The sequence below is a fragment of the Cupressus sempervirens genome, chromosome 9, assembly GCF_028749045.1.
Source record: "Cupressus sempervirens isolate cs-2001-9-10 chromosome 9, ASM2874904v1, whole genome shotgun sequence".
Taxonomy (NCBI): domain Eukaryota; kingdom Viridiplantae; phylum Streptophyta; class Pinopsida; order Cupressales; family Cupressaceae; genus Cupressus; species Cupressus sempervirens.
Genome location: NC_143126.1, coordinates 336,404,687 through 336,427,417, shown reverse-complemented (window position 1 = coordinate 336,427,417; position 22,731 = coordinate 336,404,687). Strand labels below are relative to the sequence as shown.

The 22,731-nt window shown below is 35.9% G+C and overlaps 1 protein-coding gene across 1 annotated transcript in view; it reads left to right on the top strand.

The window, feature by feature from the left end:
* Positions 1–22,731, top strand: part of GRV2 (DNAJ heat shock N-terminal domain-containing protein) — a 234,639-nt gene that overhangs the window by 143,846 nt on the left and 68,062 nt on the right. The window contains exons 11-14 of the mRNA XM_089800047.1: positions 2,194–2,586; positions 3,745–4,245; positions 4,666–4,889; positions 5,832–6,176. Of these exons, the coding sequence (XP_089656173.1) occupies positions 2,194–2,586; positions 3,745–4,245; positions 4,666–4,889; positions 5,832–6,176 (1,463 nt within the window). The remainder of the gene's footprint in view (positions 1–2,193; positions 2,587–3,744; positions 4,246–4,665; positions 4,890–5,831; positions 6,177–22,731) is intronic.

The window sequence follows — 22,731 nt, the reverse complement described above, 5'->3', positions numbered from 1 at the left end:
AGGATGGTTGGTGATGGTCAAAGGAAACCACAATTGGAAAAGGAACACTTTATCATTCGTGAAGGGCGGAAGGAAGTTCATAATTGATTTGAGAACCTAGATGGTCAGAGAGGAGACAAAATCCTCCTCAGAGTTCGAATCTGATGATACAGTGGACAGAGGAAAGAGAGGCATGGAACCCAATGGCAAAGGGATATTGGAGTTGAGGGAGTACTCAGGGGATGATGCAGACTCCATGGATGACCTATTCCACCGGTAGATGGGTGACTATGAACTATTCAACACCATCTTGCAATGTGTTGGAAATTGAGGAGGAACACAATGAATTCCCTATGGAATACATAGAATACAAGGAAGAGGAGGCTAAAGTTAAGGACAGTGCTGCCATCAATTCCCCAAGGATGAGCCTATCAAGTACAAAGAAGCCAAATTGCAAGAAATAAATCTAGTAGCTGAATAGAACCCAAAAACCATTTTGAAAGGGGATGACTAGGATCTTGTACTGAAGACTATCGCATTCAAAATATTTATAGAGTACAAGGATGTGTTCGCATGGATGTACAAAGATTTGAAGGGTGTACCTCTGGAGCTATGCATACACATAATTCCTTCGTTTCTTGGAGCACACCCTATGTACAAGAGGCTGTACAAACTGAACAAGAATTATGTTGCAAGAGTGAACATAGAGATTGCCAGGCATCGTTTTTCGAGTCGAAACAAGTAAGTGGGTCTCTTCCATTGTCATTTCCTTGAAGAAGGTGGCAATCCAAATCCGCATCTGTGTGGATTTTTGATGCCTCAACACAGTCACCACCAAGGACCCGTTCCCTATTCTATTCACTGACAATGTTTTGGAAGTAGCATGCCATGAAATTTATGTACTTATGGATGGGTTTTTTGGGTTTAACTAGATATCCATTGCAGAGGAAGACCAAATTAAAAACACCCTTCGTAGTGGAGGATGGTGTTTACGCATACAATTGTATGTCCTTTGGCCTCTGCAATGCATTAACTACTTTTCAGTTTTTAGCGGATCATCCTACACATCTTTGACAAGATGTCAATAGGGAACTTTACAACATTCCTGGACAATTCATCAATATTCAGTGGGCAAGACAAGCATATTGCAGCTTTTAGGGGAGTGCATGGAGAGGTGTCGGCGAGCTTGCCTCACCCTTAACCTAAAGAAGTGCAGCTTTATGTTGTGCCCCTGTTACCCTATGAGGGTAAATATTTATCTCATGTGAATTCTCAATTCAAGACAAATGTTATGTATTTAGGATTTTTAATCTACATGATGAATGCCTAATAAGCGTTATTATATGAATATTTAATATTTATATATATTTGAAATTTTCTTTATTTTTAAGGTAGCCATCTCTGCTGTCCGAAAAAATAGCCTGAAAAAGGCCATCCCCGAAACTTCTTCCCTTGTCTCTTGCCATCTTAGATAGTGAAACTTGGTTTAACATAACTTACATTCAAGGGCTATTTATTGAGCTCAACTATGGTTCATGATGGCCCGATATTGTGAGTCTCATTTATTGAGTTCAATTATTTGCTAATTTACTTTTACTTTTGATGTTACCTAGTGTATCTTGAGTTTGTAGCCATCCACTCTATGTATGATCGCATCATTGCATGATATGTACTATCCCACCAGAATACCAACTCTAACAAGTTCACACCAGTTTGTGCTCTCCTCTAACGTGTATATTCCACCTAAGCACCTATATAGCCCTGGCAGGGATTGTTTTTCAGATATTAGCACACAATCTTCTGTTTAGTTCTGCTGCGTAGCAAATTAAGCATGTGGACATTTATCTGTTGGCATATTGGAAGGGTTAAGGAGAGACCTCTTATGCCAAATTTATTGTCATTGACAATGAATCCTTTTCTTCTTCTTCTGTTAGAACTGTACAAATTGTAAATGAAATTCAGGAATCATGCTTTACAGTATTTTCAAATTTCATGTGTGTAGCATTTTGATAAGTTCTCAATGACATACATGTTTATTTGTTTGAAATAACTTAAAGGTTTAGGCTAAGGTAAATATGGATTTTTTCTTGTGAAATCTAGAGGGCTATTTTCAAAGGAACAATTGAATATTGACTAAAGAACACAATGGTTTGATCAATACTGGCTTACCTTTTTGTCAAAAATCTCTGTAATTGATTGCTTATTCAAATGCAGGCTTTGTTAACAGGGGAGCCCAGCATTGTGGAAGGTGCAGCTTCGTTGCTAAAGGCAATTGTAACTCGTAATCCAAAGGCAGTGGTTCGACTTTATAACACAGGTGTTTTCTACTTTGCATTAGCATATGCTGGATCAAACCTGCATTCTATTTCCAGTTTCTTTGCTTTGACACATGGCCATCAAGCTTTTCATGGCGGGGAGGAGGCTGCAGTGTCTTCTTCACTACCATTGGCAAAACGCAGTGTGCTGGGAGGTCTCTTACCTGAGTCCTTGTTGTATGTTCTTGAACGAAGTGGCCCACACGCATTTGCAGCTGCTATGATTTCGGATTCAGATACCCCAGAGATAATTTGGACTTACAAGATGCGGGCAGAATGCTTAATTGATCAGGTAATATTATTTCTGGTGTATTGATTACCGTTTGTTTCTGATTAGTTGTAGAATGTCATTCAAGCCCAGGGAAGTTATATTGTGGACATGTGAGGGCTTATTGTGAGCCTGTCTCCTCAAATAATTCTTATCATATTCATACTTTCTCATAAGTCAAGGGACACCGGCATATCCAGGATGTCTTTCAATTGGCATATCCAGGACGTCTTTCCTGTACTTCCTTGGTGTTAACTTTGTTGTCCTTCAAAGCTTTCAAGATAATTGAATCTAGACAAGTGTTAATGGTCACAACAGAGATGCATGTAGTATGTTGTTGCAAGTCTCTTAAAATATTACATCAATTAACTTGCTTAATGCCTTGAATCCTATAACATTATCATTATAATGTTTAACTTATTTGAACATTATGAGTATTGAGTTCATTCATATAGTAACTTATATATTTGTTCCTCTATCCCAGTAAGACATATAGGTAGCTTTTATCTGCCGATTTTGATATCTAAGATTTTAATTATTTTCTTCTATTGTGTAGTTCTTTCTATGAGTTCGAGGAATGTATGATTGCTCTAGAGGAACTTGTGATTACTTGGCAGTTGTGACTGTCACTGTTTTCTTTTCATAATTCTTTCGATGTAGTTGTTAATTTGCCAAAGTTATTATCCTACTCAAGGTTTATAAAATCATGGAGTCAAATTCCTGAATATGTACCTGAAAAGGTGATCTTTTCTTTTATACCAAGGGAAAATGTATTCATTGTATTATCAATGTAAAGTCAAAAGTTCACAAAAAAATTGCAGATCTGTAAAGCCGTTCATTCTCTTGCTTTTTCCAAGAATGTCTCAGGATGGAATTTCGCAAGAAGTGTATTACTAGATGCAGAATGATATTTTCAGGAATCTGCAGACTAAGGATGTTTGGGACTCTAAAATCTGATATTTAGTAACTTACTTTAAAATAAAATATGACCGGAAACCACAATTTGTGTCAGCCTAATTTTCATATGACATCAACTGTATTTCCAATAACAAAGTGCCTTTATTATGATACGATGAATAGTCTTCTAGTTCAGAGATATTATTACAAGCCTCTTACATTATGTTAGTTTGGTCCACGCGAGTGTATAACATACTTATGGTTGTTTTTGGTTTTCTGGCTCAGGTTCTGAAGCATCTTGGTGATTTCCCATACAAGCTACCTCAGCATTGTCATTCTTTGTATGAATACGCTCCAATGCCTCCGGTAACATATCCAGAGCTGCAGGATGAGATGTGGTGCCATCGATACTATCTTCGCAACCTTTGCGATGAGATACAGTTTCCTAATTGGCCTATTGTTGAACATGTAGAGTTTTTACAGTCATTGCTGGCTATGTGGCGTGAGGAGCTCACTAGACGACCTCTGGATCTTTCTGAAGATGAAGCTTGCAAAATATTAGAAATTCCTATAGAGGAGGAAAATGGCATGGGAGTTGATGCTAATGGGAAACACCATAGTGACCAGGAGGAAGATGGAAGTTGTGCCCAGAAGCTCATTGGACACATTGATGAAGAAAAACTCAAACGCCAGTACAGGAAATTAGCTATGAAGTATCATCCTGATAAAAATCCAGAAGGAAGAGAGAAATTTGTTGCTGTTCAAAAAGCTTATGAACGACTTCAGGTAGTCTTAAAAGTATTTAAAGCAGGGTTTAAATGTTTTGGATTCAACTGGACTCTTTTATAGATAAACCTTTGAAATTTGAAAATCGACTGCTATGCTCAAATAAATTCATTCAAAGTGGATGATTGTAATGACTTGAATGGGAATCTGTGTCAGAAAGATTTTCTAAATTATAAGTTCTTTAAGTTGAGTCTCAAAATATGTTTGATGTAAATTTTAGTTTGTAATTTCTAAGAAAGCATCAACACATTTTGGTCACGGCAGTTTTGTCTTTAAAATTGTGATTCTAAAGCGTCTGTATGGTGCTGGATGTTATCATGCAATGTAATTTCTTTTCTAAATAGTAATTTTTTCCATTTGCTAAATTCTGGCCACTTTTAGGTGTCAGGTTCATTTAACCAAAACTTTATCTGGTTGCAGGCTACACTGCAAGGTTTGCAAGGACCACAACCTTGGAGATTACTGCTATTATTGAAAGGGCAGTGTATACTGTATAGAAGATATGGTGATGTGTTGGAGCCTTTCAAGTATGCTGGTTATCCTATGTTGCTCAATGCAATAACAGTTGACAAGGATGACAACAATTTCCTATCCTCCGAGCGTGCTCCACTTCTTGTAGCTGCTTCTGAGCTTATATGGTTAACGTATGTATATTTGCTCAGAAGAATTATGTTATGTCCTCTGCTAGTTTTCCAATATAACAGTTTGACCTTCTAGAATCTAGATTGATATGCGAGCTCACATACATATTTATTGTATGCAAGGTTTACTTAATTTGTAATGTACAGTAAGTTTCTTCTCAGTTCTTGAAAGCCACCAAATAACAGCTATGAGTATATTGCTTATTTTTTGGACAAAGATATTTTGATATGTGCATTTTGAGGTAACAGTCTACAACAGTCCTAAATTCTTATAGCATATCGTCTAAGTTAATTCTGTCCATTAATCATTAAGACGAAAGATTAAACTATGGCACATTTTGACAGTTTCCCTCTTTGTTCAAGTTGAGTATTAGTCTGCACTTGTTTACAAACAACCTATATATGCCAGTTGTTATAGCTTATAACTGTTTTTGTATTCGTTTTCATTTTCTATTTCCAATTCATTTGTTTTTGATTTTTTTTTTTTTTTTTTTTGGTCATCTCTTTACATGTTTTACTTGATAAGACTTTCCTCTTAAAAGGTTTTTCTTCTCAAGTGCCAATATAAATATGGATATTCTCGATGTTATTGTACACATGCTTGAAGGGAATGGGACTTCTTCTTACATTTCCTACATCATGTGGATTTTTGTTTTCTTATATATGGGTTACAGTTACAAGGCAGTTGTCCTTTGAGATGAGTCGATGTTTTTTATTTGGGCGCATTCTGTCTATTCAGTAACTGTCTTTTCTGTTTCCATTATAAAGGAGTGAGTTTGTCCTGATTGAACAATATCAACTATCTATGTTGTTTATATTTTAAGGTTTGTGTGCTTTGTAATGTAATAGTAATATAGTAATTATATGCCATATTCAGTACTTGGTGTGGAAAGCTTTTCAGAAGCCCAGTTGACAGAAACTGTTTGTGCTTACCATCCATTCCAGGTGTGTGTCTTCTGCTTTAAATGGCGAGGAACTTGTGAGGGATGGTGGTGTGCCCCTATTGGCAACTCTTCTTAGTAGGTGTATGTATGTGGTGCAGCCAAGTACTTCACCATCTGAAGCTGCTGTAATGATTGTGACAAATGTAATGCGAACAGCTGCATGCCTTAGCCAGTTTGCAAGTGCACGAGTTGAGATGCTACATTCTGCTGGATTTGTTGAAGATGTAGTACACTGTACTGAATTAGAACTTGCAAATGTTGCTGTTGATGCTGCCCTTCAGACTATTGCTCATTTATCTGCTTCAACAGAGATGCAGGATAATTTGCTGAAGGCTGGCATTTTGTGGTTAGTACCTGAACTTTCCTGTACATGTTTGAATATATATTTTCTGGTTATTGTGATTTACACCTTTCATGATTTGTTTTACTTAAGTTATTGTTCCACAGATACTATATTCATACAGGACTATCACGGTTTTTGTCTTGTTAAAAGACAATGGATAGATTAATTTTTGAATCAAACATTATCAAATATTTGTTGGGTTATATGTTCTAACTGATTAAGTGTAATGATCTGAATTTGAGGAGATATTCAGAGACAAAACAGTAAATTGTAAATATCTAGATGTGTTATGTAGTATTTCTAATAGGTACACATAATAAATTAAAATCATATGTATTTACATATTGAAATAAAATATATTACAAAATCTGATTGGTGACAATGAACAAATGAATGAATGGTGATAGGTTAATTATATCTGAATCAAGAGTCACTTGTGATAGGATGTGTTATGTTAGGGTGGTAGGTTGCATCTCTTGGCAGCAACTAATCAGGCACAAACATGCGTAACAGCATGTGCTTACATTTTGGAAAGGCTTCAAATTTTGAAGCCGTGTTGTAATGATAACTAATATGAGTTAGATACATGTTGACAGTAAGGTCACCTGGGAAAGTGTTCCCTGGGTCTAAAAACCGGTCTTTGTCCATGGCAGGTCTTCCAATTTGCAAAAAATCAACCCCAAAACCAGGGGACGTGAGGACTACTGCTGGGGACATCCAGTTGTCCCAGCATGTTTAGGGCATGTCTGGGACATCTCCTGACTGTTCAGGGGACAGCTAGATGTCCCCTCCGACAGTCTCACATTTTTCTAAAATCTATCAATATTTAAAAAGAGAAATAAAAAATTAAAACAAAGATCAAAATTATGAGAGGGTTACTGCTTTCATAAGTATAGTTGAAACCAGACTTGTCAAATTCTAGGAAGCACTATAACTGCTGCCATTAACCTGAATGAATTGGCAACGATTTCCATTGACTTCTTTAAATTTTGAAAACCACCACACACAAAGCAATTATTTGATTAGTACAGATTTTCTCAGCGTTCACACTTTTTGCGGTTTAATGACTAAAACATCCACAGCTGCTGCAACATTCAAAACTATGTAAGACTTATCCAAAATGGAAATATTTTGAATGCTTGAAAATATTTTCCGTTGTGGAAAAATATCATTAAATATTTAGCAACCAAATCAATGTGAACATCAGAAATGGCAACAAAATTTCAACAGATCAACGAATTAATCCTGCACTACTAAAAGTAAAAATCTCCCAAGGCATGTACTTATAAGTTTTACTTAAATTGTATCAAAGTTGCCATATATGGTTTGCAGATCTTGAACAAAAGCTCCAAATTTTTTGAAATGGTGTAATTTCTTAGTTGTCGGATTCATACCCTGGAGGCTGGATCTGGATTTGGATCTGATCCGGACTCGGATTTGTGTCTGGATTCATGCTGGTCCGGACAAGGTTTGTGCTTTGGCAGGGTCCGTGCTTTTACCCTGTGGATCTGAACGGATCCACAGGCCGTGGATCCGTCCGGATCCACAGGTTAAAAGCATGGACCTTGCCCGGATTGGCATGAATCCAGCAAGGATCTGCATGAATCCTCGAGGATCCCACGCGATTCTGTAAGGGCCGGAGATCTGTCCAGATCCACAGCATAAAAGCATGGACCCTGCCTGGATTGGTAGAAATCCAGCAAGGATTTGTGTGAATCCTCGAGGATCCTGTGCAAATCCATGAGGATCCACAAGAAAATAGTGTTTTAAGTGGGTCCAACTTCATTTAAAATGATTTTTTTGGTGTTTTTTTTCTCCTAGATTCATAGATTCATACTATGAATGATTTAGTTTTAGAATTATGTTTTGATGTTTTCTAGATTCATATATATACACGAATCCTTACGAATCATAATGGGAAAAAAATTTCATGAATCCATGGATCTGATTCATGTGCCCGAATCTGATTCCGATTCTGAATCGTATTTCAGTATAGGAATTAGCAGTTATGGGTTTTAGGAACAACATCCAAGACATTTTAAAGTAATTACATGAACTCTACAACATATCAAAGCACATATCTACAATAATACTTTAAGTACTAATAATTGAAATTTTGATTTAATGTCTAAATTGAACACAAATGTCATATTTTAAGGTTCTATAATGTATATATGCATGCTTTATCAATGTTTTCAAATGAACAATGTATATATGCGTCTTTTATCCATGTTTACATATGAATATTTACAATTTCTCCTATATTTTAAATTAGCCATCCCTTTCTTGTCCCCAAAAATTGGTATAAAAATTTGATGCATCTAATATTTTTTGGAACCAAGACTTGAATTTTACTTTTGTATTGTTGGCATTAACTAAGTTTGTCTTTGACAACTTAATAATTGAAATCATTATCAAGAATCATGAATCAAAATGTTAGAAGTTAGAACTTTGTTTTTAAAATTAATAATATTTGTAATAGGAAGGTTGTCTGGAGGGATAATTGATGTGTTTTTAAGGATTGTGCAAATGAATATGTCTAGTCTTCTAAAATGTTGGCATAAGTGGTTTAGGGTTGATATTCATTTACTTCATATATGGGATATCTTTGATTTGAAATTGACCATTTTATAGTAAATTGTTATTTTGAATTACTTTGTGAGCATTAAAATCCCTTACAAAATTTGATCTTCGGCACAATCTTTGTCCTAGTCTCATGGGATGGTAGTGATTAGCCTCCCTTTAATGCATGTGTGAAGACTTTTGGCGTGCATTGTAAATGCATAATCATCCTCCAAGTCGGCCCCTAATTATGTGGTCTATCTTCTAAACTTTGCACTAAAATCTTGCACACTTTGCCCATAGTCCTGTTTGAGATATAACCACAACGTTTTTTGTATTCTCATGCCCAGTAGGATTATTCTTGTCTGCTAGCTCGTTAAATTCTTCCTATGCAGACACAACATATTTCTTTTTCTTTTTGGAAGATGAATACTATCTCTTCCACCATAAACTAGCGTGTCCTGACAATTTAAGACATGTAAAATATATGTTCTATGTTTCATAATTTTAGCTGTAGGTTAAATGAACCCCCATTTGTTTGATCCAAGTATCTTTAAATTCAGAATTCTGTCGTTCTTAGAATGATTTTATGATTACTTCAGTTTGAACTTTTAAAATGGGGCAGATGTAGATTTTACATGAATCTTCTTTTGTTGATTTTCCTCATAGAAGATTTTGTGACCTTCAAGGTCTTCCTTGACACCTCTGATGTCAAATTTTGTGCAAGAGCTCATTCTACAAGACCCATATAAGTGATCTTGGCCTAGTCTTTGTGTTGTGGCTCATTTGCTCTTGTTGTTGCCCCATCAATTCTTGCTTTTCGTCTCAATGTCTATGATGCTTTCAAGGGCTAGGACATAGTAGTTCAAAATTTTGGAGTTCTTCATTCTCACCTCTTTATTTCAAGTTTGGGCAGAGATGTCTCAACTGCAAGTTTAAATTCTTAGGTTTTGCAGACCTGGTCATTGTTATACATTCACGACTATTTTTCACAAATTCCAAGTATTGATACCTTCTCTAATACCATCCATAATCTTTTAATATGCTCATGGAACACTAATTCAAAATAAATGATAGTCAGGACAGGATGCATCTTGATCGAATAGTGAACAAAGATTTTGACTAGAATCCCTGCATAAGATTAAAAATTTGGTAGTGGTAACTGTAGTACTATTGAACTATGATTAGAAGCTAGACAAATACAGTGAATTGTAAGTTAGTGTGGAATATAATTTACCCTATAATCCACTTGTTTACACAGGATTATAAGTCTGTGGTATGAAATTCAGTTATAACTCTTTGTTTTAATGTTCTACAACACTCAAATCTACGTGCGTTGATAAGACTTAACACCCTTTTGTCATTATCAAGATAGTGGGACGTGTTTCTTGTGCACTAGAGATCCCATAAGCAACATTAGGAGGAGAAACATTAAATTGTGTGTTTCTGATAGTAGGATAAGAACACCTCTTTGCATACGCTGGCAGTTGCAGCAGTACATGTTTTAGGGCAATTGACAGTGATCTAGGTAGATCTACCAATATTGGCCTGTGCAGTAATTCCAAGCTATTCTTGTCATGGTAATTGTGTGAATACTTTCATGGTTTGTGGTACACATGGTGACCAGAGAACCTCATAGATACTTGCATTGAGATAAGGCTCATGCATCCATGTCTAGTAAGTGTGGCACATGCTCTTATAGTTGCATAGAGCAACTTTAGGGGGAGAAACAGCAAAATGTGTGTTTCTGATAGTGGGGATAAGAACTCCTTTGCATACATCAGCAGTTGCAGCAGTGCACATTTTAGGGGAAATTGACAGTTATCTAGGTAGATCTACCAATATTGGCCTGTGAAGTAATTCCAAACCATTCTTGTCGTGGTAATTGTGGGAATACTTTCACTGTTTGTTGTACAAGAGGTTACTAGAGCAACTCATAGATACTTGCATCGAGATGAGGAACATGCATCCATGTCTAGTAAGTGTTGCACATGCTCCTATAGTGGTATAGAGCACTATGCATAGTATTAGATGATCCTACATTAACTAGGCTTTCAACAAACCTTATATTATCTCTACCATGGCTTCTACAAGGCTCAATATTCCTTTAGGCCAAACTACAAATTGTAATTTACATTGCTTCTCATTGCATTTTCCCAAGTTTCACACCTCAGACAATGTGGTCGGTATGACAATCTAGGTGGCACCCCTAACGGTCACACTGTGCTAAGCCACCTGACAACACATCACACAACCACTTGCAAATAGATCAACATGACATAATTGTTAGGATATGCCAAGTCATGCATGGAACAATTGCATTTCCATGGGAATAAACAACTTCCATGGTGACTCGCATCCTTGACATGGAATTTGTATTTACATGTTTGTGAAATAGTTTGGCTTAAGACATAGTAAGAAAGATATATAGATATATTTTAAGACAGTAGCCATACATTTTTTTAAAGAATATATAATATATAGGATGATCAAAGTGAAAGAACAAATACATTCATTGTTCTGGTTTTAAATCTTTTCTGATCTCTTCATTATTTTGTGTGACAAAGCTTCCTAACATGTACATACCTTTATCGGGATCCTCATTTAGAGAGTTCTTTAGCACGATATATTTCTTGTGTTGGATCGGTGGTAGTAGAGCGGGTTAACTTCGTCTTGCATGGCTGATTGGATTAGTGGTAATAGAGCAGGTTACTTTCATCTTGTAAGGTCTATCAAACATGATTGAAATACTTCAGCTCATCCCTTGTGAAACATTATACAACCTATTGATTCATTTCAAAATGGTCAAATTGCTGCATGAGTGTACAGTTCTGCAAATTCTGAGTCTTGAATCAGACTTAAAATCAGAACCCAGTTTGGCTGAGGTGAACTTCTTTAATATACTGAATATTCAGTGTGTTGACTGGACGTATAAATTAACTTGAATATAAATCCACTGTTTTATTCTGATCTGAAAATATATAATTTTGCAGACTTATCAATTGCTGGAAATGAAATACATAGAGGAGCAGACTATTGTATTTTTGTGTCCTCTAATTCTACATCCGTAACCGATTATATACCTTGCTAGAGGGTGTGTCCTTCAAGGAGTATAACCCTTAAAATGACATTAATAAAACCTCTTCCTAAGTCGGCATCTTCTAAGAACTTTAGTTTAGAACTTAACTAACTAATCACTAGTTAAGTCAAATACTAACAAAGGCACCTCTAAGAAGATAGCTGGCAACTATAGGATAAATAGGTATAAATATCAAATGCCATTCTTAAGATATATTATCTTTTAGGAGAGGTACGGTCTGTACTGTCAGACTTGTAGGATTATTTAGGTTAGGATTTAACACTCCCTCTTAACCTGATAATCCTACAGAGAGATTTATATCTAGCTATCATCAATATAGATGAGTAAGCAAGTATTAATACTCTATATCTATCTGTCTCCTATGTGGTATCATGGAACACATGATACAAAGTCATATTACTTAGCCTGTAATATGACAAATCACTGCTACTAGTGATAAGACATGTTGTGACTCATAGAATTTGGTATTTCTAAATCACAACTAGACCCTGAATTTAAGATCTACCAGAATAGAGGATAAACTTGAAGAATTTCTAGAATTCTTCCTTTATCCAATTTGTGACCCATGAACGTAGCAATGTCAATGTCACAAGACGATCTAAAATTCACCTGGATCTTATAGTAAAATCTACTGTTAGGACATTATCTAAGAGATCGTCACCTCTCATAATGCCTTTGCACAAGTATTCATTATTTCAGAGATCGTCACCTCTAAATAATGATTACACATGGTGGAGCCCATAACTGTCAATAGCCTGACAAAAAATTTAATTTAATTTATAATTAAAGAGTACAAATGAATTACAACTCAACCATACCAAGTATCTTTCTGACATGTTCTATCTTTACTCAAGATAGAGGTTTGGTGAGTATATCTGCTGTCTGATCTGCAGTACAAATGGATTCCAATTTAACAGAATTCCTGTCTACCATATCTCTTACATAATGGTAAGGAATTTCAATATGCTTGGATCTATCATGGAAAACTAGATTCACGGAGAACTTGATGGAACTCTGATTATCACAATGAATGATTGTAGGATTCATGGCTTGCCCAAATAATCCCACAAGTAACTTAAGGCATTTCAATATGCTTGGATCTATCATGGAAAACTAGATTCACGGAGAGCTTGATGGAACTCTGATTATCACAATGAATGATTGTAGGATTCATGGCTTGCCCAAATAATTCACACATAAATTGACTTAAGGCATTAACCGCATAGCAAACATCAAGTCTTGTATTTACTAGGTACATCAGAGACCCAATTATTTGCCTGTAGAGAGTAGAATCTATTGGAGGTGATTCTGCAGCTGCTTCTTTAAGTTTATGCAAATTGGTCTCCATTGGAGAAGACATGGACTTGTAGTTCCACATTTCGAATTTCTTCAAGATATCTGAAGTGTACTTCCTTTTATTCAGTATGATACTATCAGCATTCTGTCGCACCTCCAATCCTAGAAAGTAATGGAGAAGACCCAAGTCTTTAATCTCGAATTCTCTGATAAGATCTTTCTTGCATTGATCTATAAGATGATCAACACTTGTGATTAATAAATCATCAACATACAATATCAAGATTACCATAACATCTTTATCTCTTTTATAATACAAGTTCGGATCAGCTTCATTCTTAGAGAATCCTAAGCCAGTGAGATATTTTTATCAATCCTTTCATACCAACCCTTGGGAGCTTGTTTAAGCCCATAAAGAGCTTTCTTGAGTTTGCAAACAAAGGCATTTGGATCATGAGTTTCAAAACATTCTAGTTGCTCTATATAGACTTCTTCTGAAATCTTTCCATTGAGAAATGCTGTCTTTACATTCATCTGATGCACCTTCCATCCCTTAGATGCGGCAATTGCTAAGATAGCTCTAACGGTAGTATATCTGGCGACAGGAGCAAAAGTTTCTTCATAATCAATTCCTTCTTTCTGAGAAAAACCTCTGGCTACAAATCTGGCTTTATATTTCTCAATACTTCCATTAGCAGCATGCTTTATTTTGAATATCCACTTTGAAGACACAATGGATTTTCCTTTTGGCATAGGAACTATTTCCCAAACATCATTTTTCATAATTGATTGATATTCTTTTGTCATAGCTTCTTTCCAGGCTGGATGTTTAATAGCATCAGAAGGATTGGTTGGCCCTATTTTAGATAAATCAATCATATTTGCTGTATAACTAGAGAATCTTTTAGGTCTTTTACTTTCTCTGGCAGATCCTGAAGGTGCAGCAAAATCTTGAGCTGCTTCAACTATTTTTATGGCCCAAAGTGGTCTTTTCTTTGAACTTTCTTCAAGGATTATTTCATCTTCGACCTCTTCTAAGTTCTCCCTTTGAGATTTAGATTCACTTATACATTCAGAATTTGATAAAGGAGAGGGTTCATGGGAATTTATTGCTCTTTTAAATGCAAAATCTTCCTCAAAGATTACATCTCTGCTAAGTTCAATAGTTTTCTATATAGGTATGAAAATTCTATATGCTTTAGAAGTTTCACTATACCCTACAAAGATACCCTTCCTCCCAGATAGTTCTAATTTGGTTCTGTTTTTTTTAGGCACATGAATGTATATAGGACATCCAAATATTTGAGATGAGTTATATTAGGTTTTATTTTAGTGAATACTTCTTTAGGGGTCTTATCTTTAAGATAGGAGTGAGGGCTTCTATTTTGAATGTATACAGCAGTACAAGAGGCTTCTGTCCAAAGATAGTATTTTAGATTTTGATCAAAAATCATAGCCCTAGTAGGTTCTATAATTGTCCTGTTTTTCCTTTCAGCAATCCGATTTGTTCAAGGTTATAAGGAACAGTACACTCCCTCTTGATCCGTAATTCTTTACAAATTTTTTAAAACAAATCTAAGGTATATTCTCCTCCATTATCTATTCTAAGGGTTTTGATTTTATGTCCTAAAAAATTTTCAGTTAAAGCTTTGAATTCCTTAAATCTTTGCAAGATTTCTTCTGATTCTTCGCATTTTAAAAAGTAAATCCATGTTTTCCTAGAGAAGTCATCTATGAACAAGACATAATACCAGAATCCTCCAAGGGAGGGAACGGACATAGGTCCACATAAATTTGAATGAATTAATTCTAGTACAATATTTGTTTTTCTAGTACTATCATGAAAAGGACTTCTAGTACTTTTATGTAGGGCACACCCTTTGCAAATACTAGGGTGATCTTGGTTTAATTTTGGTAATCCAGTAACCATCTTTTCCATAGTAGATAGGGTTTTAAAGTTTAGGTGCCCTAATCTTCTGTGCCAAATTTCATTTGAATCCTCTGCTTTGTGAACAAGGGCTTGAATGGGTTCTATATTCAGTTCATACAAATATCCCTTTCTTTGACCAATTACTTTAGCTTTCTTGATGGAAGAGTTCTTAGCCCAAGTTAATACTTTGCCATCCATGAATGCAACATTGTGTCCATCATCTTCTAACGCTGTAATTGATATAGGTTCCTTTTTATCCCTGGTACATATAGTACATCCTTAAGAAGAAGAGCATTTCATGTCTTTAGCTTCAAAGTGCAGCTACCAATTCCTTTAACTGAATGTGCTGAGTTATCACCGATAGTAACTTTACCATTAACTTTCTTGGTCAAAAAATCTAGAGTTTCCTTGTATCCTATTATATGCCTGGAGGATCCACTGTCTATCACCCATGCCTTATTTGAGATTTCATTTGATAAAGAGGAATACAATAACAATTCTCTGGATCATAAGTTTCTTCTTCTTTAACAAAATTTCTGCAATTTGCTTGTTGCTTGGAGTTTTCTGGACACTTAGATCTATAGTGTCCAAATTTTTCACATTTGAAACATTTTATTTTTGATAAGTCTTTCTTGGGCTTGCCATTCTTCTGATTTCCTTTATTTTTCTTGAAATGCTTTTTTCTTGCCTTTATAAGAGTTGGTATTAAGAACGTTAAGTTCTTCATCTTCCACTTTAGGTTTTCCTCCTTTCTTTAGTTTTCTTGATTCTTCCTGAAGACAATCATTCTTAAGTCTATTAAAATCCGGAAACTGATCTCTAGCACTTATTCCTTGTGCAAATGTTTCCCATGATTCTGGCAGTCCATCTATGGCCATGTGCGTTAATTCGGTATCATTTATGATGGTTCCTATGCTGGACAATTCATCTCTAATACCAGCGACTCTTAGAAAATAAGAGTTTATTGATTCTCCTTTCTTTATTTGGATGTGATTTAGTTGTCTCTTTAGTGCAATGACTCTCTTTGCATTATTTACTTCAAATGCATTTCGTAATGCATTCATCATATCGTAGGCAGTCTGGTGTTTTGTAAGCATAGGTACAATGTCATTCTTAACTCCATCCAAGATGATTTGAATGGCTTTCTTGTTTCCATTGGTCCATGTGGATTTGTGAGGTTCAACAGGTGGCTGTTTGGATGCTCCATCAACAAATTGTCTAACATTATTTTCTTCGAGAATCATCAAGATTCTGAATTTCCATGCTTCAAAATGCTCCTTTCCATCGAATCTATCCTCAGGTCTGATTGTATATGCCATTGGAAATGGAAGACAATTACTGAATGTAAAAAGTCTGATCACTGAAAATTTGCAGAGCCCTAGATCTGATAACTAGGCTCTGATACTATGTACAGTTCTGCAAATTCTGACTCTTGAATCAGACTTAAATTCAGAACCCAGTTTGGCTGAGGGTGAACTTCTTTAATATACTGAATATTCAGTTTGTTGACTGGAAGTATAAATTAACTTGAATATAAATCCACTGTTTTATTCTGATTTGAAAATATATAATTTTGCAGACTTATCAATTGCTGGAAATGAAATGCATAAAGGAGCAGACTATTGTATTTTTGTGTGTCCTCTAATTCTACATCCACAACCGATTATATACCTTGCTAGAGGGTGTGTCCTCCAAGGAGTATAACCCTTCAAATGACATTAATAAATCTTCTTCCTAAGTTGGCATCTTCTAGGAACTTTAGTTTAGAACTTAACTAACTAATCACTAGTTTAGTCAAATACTAACAGAGGCACTTCTAAGAAGATAGCCAGCAACTATAGGATAAATAGATATAAATATCAAATGCCATTCTTAAGATATATTATCTTTTAGGAGAGGTACGGTCTGTACTGTCAGACCTATAGGATTATTTAGGTTAGGATTTAACAATGAGGAGATCATTATGATGATCAAAGTGGACTTGAAGATGAACTTTCTATTCAACCAATGTGCAAAAGCCCTTGAATGGGTACTTGCATTGATCTCATTGTCAGGTGAAGCCTTAGGGGGTTAAGTCTCCCCTAGGGTACAAGCAAACCTAGATATTTCTTTGTTAGAAAATAAGGTCAATGTAGATGAGGTTGATAACCAAATAGATCACATATGGGTCATTTTTTTCCATGAATAACTTTTGATGTAGAAAAGATCAGGATTGCACTTTTGAAATTCTCTTCACTGTTATGAAGTTGTGGCAAGTCCATGCACTTTAGGTAGAAGAATAGATGGTAAGTAAAGCCAAGTCTATCTAGGGCCCATTCTTGGAATCCTTAAGGGATTAATGCTATCCTGAGGATGGCTGGGTTGGTTGCTACGTGCTGTTGTCATAAGTATTGTGAGGACATGATCTTTAGTCCAGGTCTACATTAATCATTAATGCTTCCACAAGATTGTAGGAGGTTGCGCTCATTTGAGCCAGAGAAGAATTGAGTCCTCAAGTAATGTAGAGATTTACAGCTATGAAGGCAATGGCAGAAACTTGTTACTTTGCAATAACCATTGATGAGAAATTCAAATAGAAATGGTATTGAGAAACAACCTTTTTCTAAAGTAAATAGTGTCTACAGAGAAGAGCATCAGCAAACTATTGAAGCCAAGCAAATGTTGCAACATATGCAAAACTAACAGACACTTCAATGCAGAGGTGCCAGACTCAAATTTTTTCCTTCCATGGGCTAGAACAGAAGATGACAATGTCATGCCCTTGAAAGGAATCATTTACATAGATTCCAGTGTCCTAGTGAACTCCATGCTAGCAATAAGGCTAAAATGGAGAGATACTATCCCGTTCATAGATGTTTGTGCAAGGGCAGCTGCTAGACTTTATGATCAATTTCGGTAGCATGAAGAACCTGATTTCTGTAGACTTCCTGACAACTTAATCTGCCAACCATGCCTCATTTGCAAACTTACAAACTGGGGACACTTCAACACATTCAACACCAAGGTATATACTTGACTCTCCTGTTCTACTTTTTATATGCTATTCATCCTTTTTAGGACGTATTTTGTCATTTGATTCTAGTGAAGGCCTTATATATACTCCTTGGACATCCATACATTCACAGCCATGAGTTTCTCTCCCATTCCAATCCGACAGTCTAGTTGCATCATTGGGCACAAAGAGATAGTGGATTCTTGAAGTGATTCAATGTTCACTACATGCCACAATCACCCCAAAGAATTTCATACCATACAAATATGCATACAAAGACTAGTCACATTTTGGAAATTATGTAAATAGTATTGTTTTGTGCTTGTGTACATTGTGGTCAAAGTATCACCAAGCACCAACTAAAAGTCAAGGCATTCACAATCATTGCAAAGTCAACACGATTAGGACTATAGCTTCACAAGGAGGGATGATTAGTTCTGGTAGATCTAGAAACATTTTCCCTTGCAATAATGGCAAGACCAATGTCATGACTTATAGTAACTATGGTGATGCTTCCATGGTTTGAGGTATGCTAGAGAACCTTCTAGATGCTTGTAGTAATAATGGACATGCATCTGTTGCCACTAAGTGATGCACATACTCTTTGTAGATCATAACACTCTACACATGATCAAACACTCCTTGGTAACCATATTCCCATCAATTTTTAACAGTTTTGACATAATTTTAGCCAGGTGCAGTATAAGTCATCTGCATCGCTTCTCAACATGTTGGTGAGCTTCACACTTTGGACTTTGGGTAATGTACTCAATGTGACAATTTAGGTGGCTCCCCTAAGGTTTGTACTGTGCTAGGTCACCTGCAAACACATTGCACAACCACTTGCAAATGGCAAAGCACAATGCAACCATTGAGCAACTGTCAACCTTATGACATATAATCTTTAACACTAAGTTGCTGGCTTGTGTTCAAAATTAGTTCAAGTTTTTTTGAGGTGAGTTTGAATTTGTTTTTGGTTCGTCCATACAAGCACATATACATATACATATACATATACATATGCAGCAGTGATTACGTATATACACCACTACACTAATAGTAAAGAAACATAGAAAAATGCACCGCCTTATGTGTTAATGTTTTATTCCACACGGCATAACAAAATTCCAAAATAGATCACCATATCAATGCTTCAGTTCAAAAAGAATAATGTCAACATTAGCAATCAGCCAGCAATAATCAAATATCATAAAAATCATAAAACATTAATCATCATCTGGCTGTGGCAAATCAGAAGCAAGAACAGTGCCATTCGCTTCAGTACCAGCAATGTCAGCACCAGGAGCAGTCTAATTATCACTAGGTAGCTTGTGATCATCATCATCAGTTCTACAAGTGCATCAAGGCGAGCAATCGAATTTTCCAATTCTGCATGCTTTGGTTCAACATGCCAGTGCTGTGCTTCCCTTTTTTTTTAAGTATGGTCTTTGTATTTTATGAGCTTAAAGTTCGAATGCACATAGACAATGCCTTCCGCCTTCTTAGAATGTAGTAGATTGTTTTTTATTGAGTGGGCAGAGGAGTATGTGTGCCAATTCCTCTCAGATGACAATGAACTAGAAACATATCAAGATTTCCAATTTTGAAATTAGAGAATTAAGAGTTTTGAATAATAATCTGAAATATATAAATTCAATATTCATTAACAAGAATCTAGAAATTGTAATCTTAAGAGTTAGGAACAAACTTTTGATAAATTTTGATGCCAATGGGTTGTAGGTGTTGCTACATTTCTCCACGGAAGTAGCACCATTTATGAGCATCAACATTGTTCTTGTCTTCAAGAGCCTATTAACCACAATCATCGATGCTTGTGAAATTCATGACTTCAACCCTCACTTTAGGCCATATGTGATTGGGATAGAATCTATGAAGGTTTGCCTTGTATCTGTGACCAACTTCATATTCTTTGTATGCGCAGCTCTAGAGCTACTGTCCTTGAGGACTGATTGACTATATTACTTGGGCCTCAATGCAATGGCAAGGAGATGCAAAGGGGTAGTCCTTTTGTTCCATCTCTCCACTATGACTTTTTGTAGTTCCTTGAAGAGTGTTTCTTTAGGATCTTGCTCTTTTTCATTTATGATTTTATAATATCCTTAATCTTGGAGCCTATGCCATAATATACGTCTCCCAAGCAAGGCCCATCTATGTTAGTGTATAAGATCATGCTCAATATAGGCTCCGCGGATCTCAAGATTTACTCAACACAATCCCACCAAGAGTAATCTGGTACCTTTTCCTTAATGGAAGCTGCCCTTCTACTACTAGATTGCCTCCGTATGCTGCAATTAACACTAATTACCATTCTAGATAGTGCCTCTTCAACCTTCAAAAGGTGGCTCAATACAATAGTATTGGAGGAAAACGAGTCTAAACAAAAAATACTAATAATTTAAAATCAAAATGAAAATAAAAAATTTAAAAACATAGAAAGTTTACTAAACTAATGTCTAAAACATATTTAAAGTTTAAATAACTTAACTTACCTTCAAGAGCTCCAATCTCAAGAATTGTCTAAATATGGCTTGCGACATATGGTGGTTCGTTACGAACATTTGGTTTTGTTAGGCATCTTCATTTTGATCTACTTAATTTTTTTGCCAAGTTTTTGTAGAATTAAGTTGAGTGAGTGGACAACACAAGGAGTCCAAAAAATGTGTTTGAAGCACTTCTCAACCAATAACCCGTGAACCTTACTGTTTTTGGCATTGTTTACCTCAACAGCATTTTGAGTGCCAAGTTGCTCAATGACTTAGATAAGAATGTTTGTAATGAATGGACCATCCTTCACTTAACATTCACAATCCACAACCTTGAAAATGTTGCACCTTTTTTGGATGCTGCAATGACATTGATCAAAGGGTGATTTCTTGCATCGTTCCATCCATCAGATACTATGGACACACTTGTTTCAATTCATGCTTGTTGGGCTTTAAGGAATCCTCTACATGTTTCACCTCTTTGCCAGCTAAAGTGGTTTGCACCTTCTCACAACTCAGACCCTTGAACCCCCTTGAAGCCACATTTTGCCAGTGTGGTGAGCGAGCAACATTAATTGCCAATCCGCTTGCATAGATGCATCTCGATATGTCTTGCTCGACAATGTCTTTAGCCTCATTTTGAAATGATATTTCCAAGAGCCCCTTTGCTCTCTTATTTGTCATCAGTTCTCAATTAATGCACTAGAATGGATGGACTTTTGCAGGTGTTCACTGGAAGTGGGAACTGAAGCCAGGAATGCTTTTTTAATTTTATTTTTAAATCTTTGCAAAAAGATGAGCTATCATATTCCCAGCTGCTTCATCTGCTTGTTTTTTTCTCTTGAATATTTGTTCACAAGATGGTTTTGCAAGAAGGGTTTAATGCGCAGGCTTCCTTCCAACTTTTGGCTAGTCTAGACAAAACTTAATGCCTTTCTGAGGGATAAAGCGCATATCTGCTTACACAATACTGAAATGAAAATTTTTAATAACGTCGACAAGTCCAAGGCAGCCTATGGGACCCACACATAGCACCCACCCCCAAAATAGGGGAAAAACTCCTCTCTGCGAAGGCAGCAAATCCAAATGTAACCTCCTTCACTTGGTGTTTTCTGAACCATTCCCAAATATTTTCATATAGGAGAGCCTGGGTTTATTTTGAACTGCGAGTTCCTGGTGCTAGAAGAATTTGCCATTCTATGAATCTTAAAAAAGCATACAAAGACAAAACAAAATGAAAATATAATATTAAACTAGAGAGTTCATTTCATTTCGTAAAAAAATTGCAAAGAAAAAATTAAAAAGCAAACAAACTCAACTAAACCCTACCTCTCTTGTTGAAATCTTCCTCTTCAATGCCTTTGAGGAATTTTCCACACTTGCAACCATGTAGGAAAGCTCACAAATAACCTTAGAGCCTGTAACAATCACCTTTCAACGCTCCTTTTAGTGGTCCATTTTAGGGTTGGAGGGTTGAAAAGGCCATGATACGCCCAAAAAAAACTTAATAAGTAAAAAAAAGGTCACTTTTTGCCCAAAGTCAGCCAAGGTTCTGCCATGGTTTAAACTCGCTTCAAATTGTCCTAAATTCAGCCCTGGTCTTTTTGCCAGACTTTGGGCCAAATTTGATCTCCTGTGGCAGGCTTTGCAACAAAATTGATACTAATTTGGTAACCTAATATATATAGATAAGAATACAATAGCTTAGCATAAGGTATATGCAGATATACAGGTAGACAGATTAGAAGATAGTACTGTACATATTACTGGAGACAACTTATTCAGGGCAAACAGACAAATAAAAATGTATTTATTATTTACTATTTCAGTTCTATATTTGTCTTAATGGTTGCTCTATCTTGTCTCACAAGGCTTCTGCACACACAAATATCTTGTTTGAAATCTTCAGCCTAGACGGTTTCCATTAAGATTCAGCCTGGGCTTTAGAGCATCAGTTTGAAAATCTCCCCTGCCAGCAATTTCATCTTGCTGACAAAACTTTGTAGTTTAGAAGACCTGCATCATTTGGAAGTACCTTCTGACGGAGCCCTGTTTTTCTGGCAAAAATTCAGTACCTCCATTTATGACATTGAAGATTTAAAGAAAATATTGTCATGGGTGTCATTAACACTAAGAAAATCATTTCCATTGGTAATAATTAATGATGAACTTAC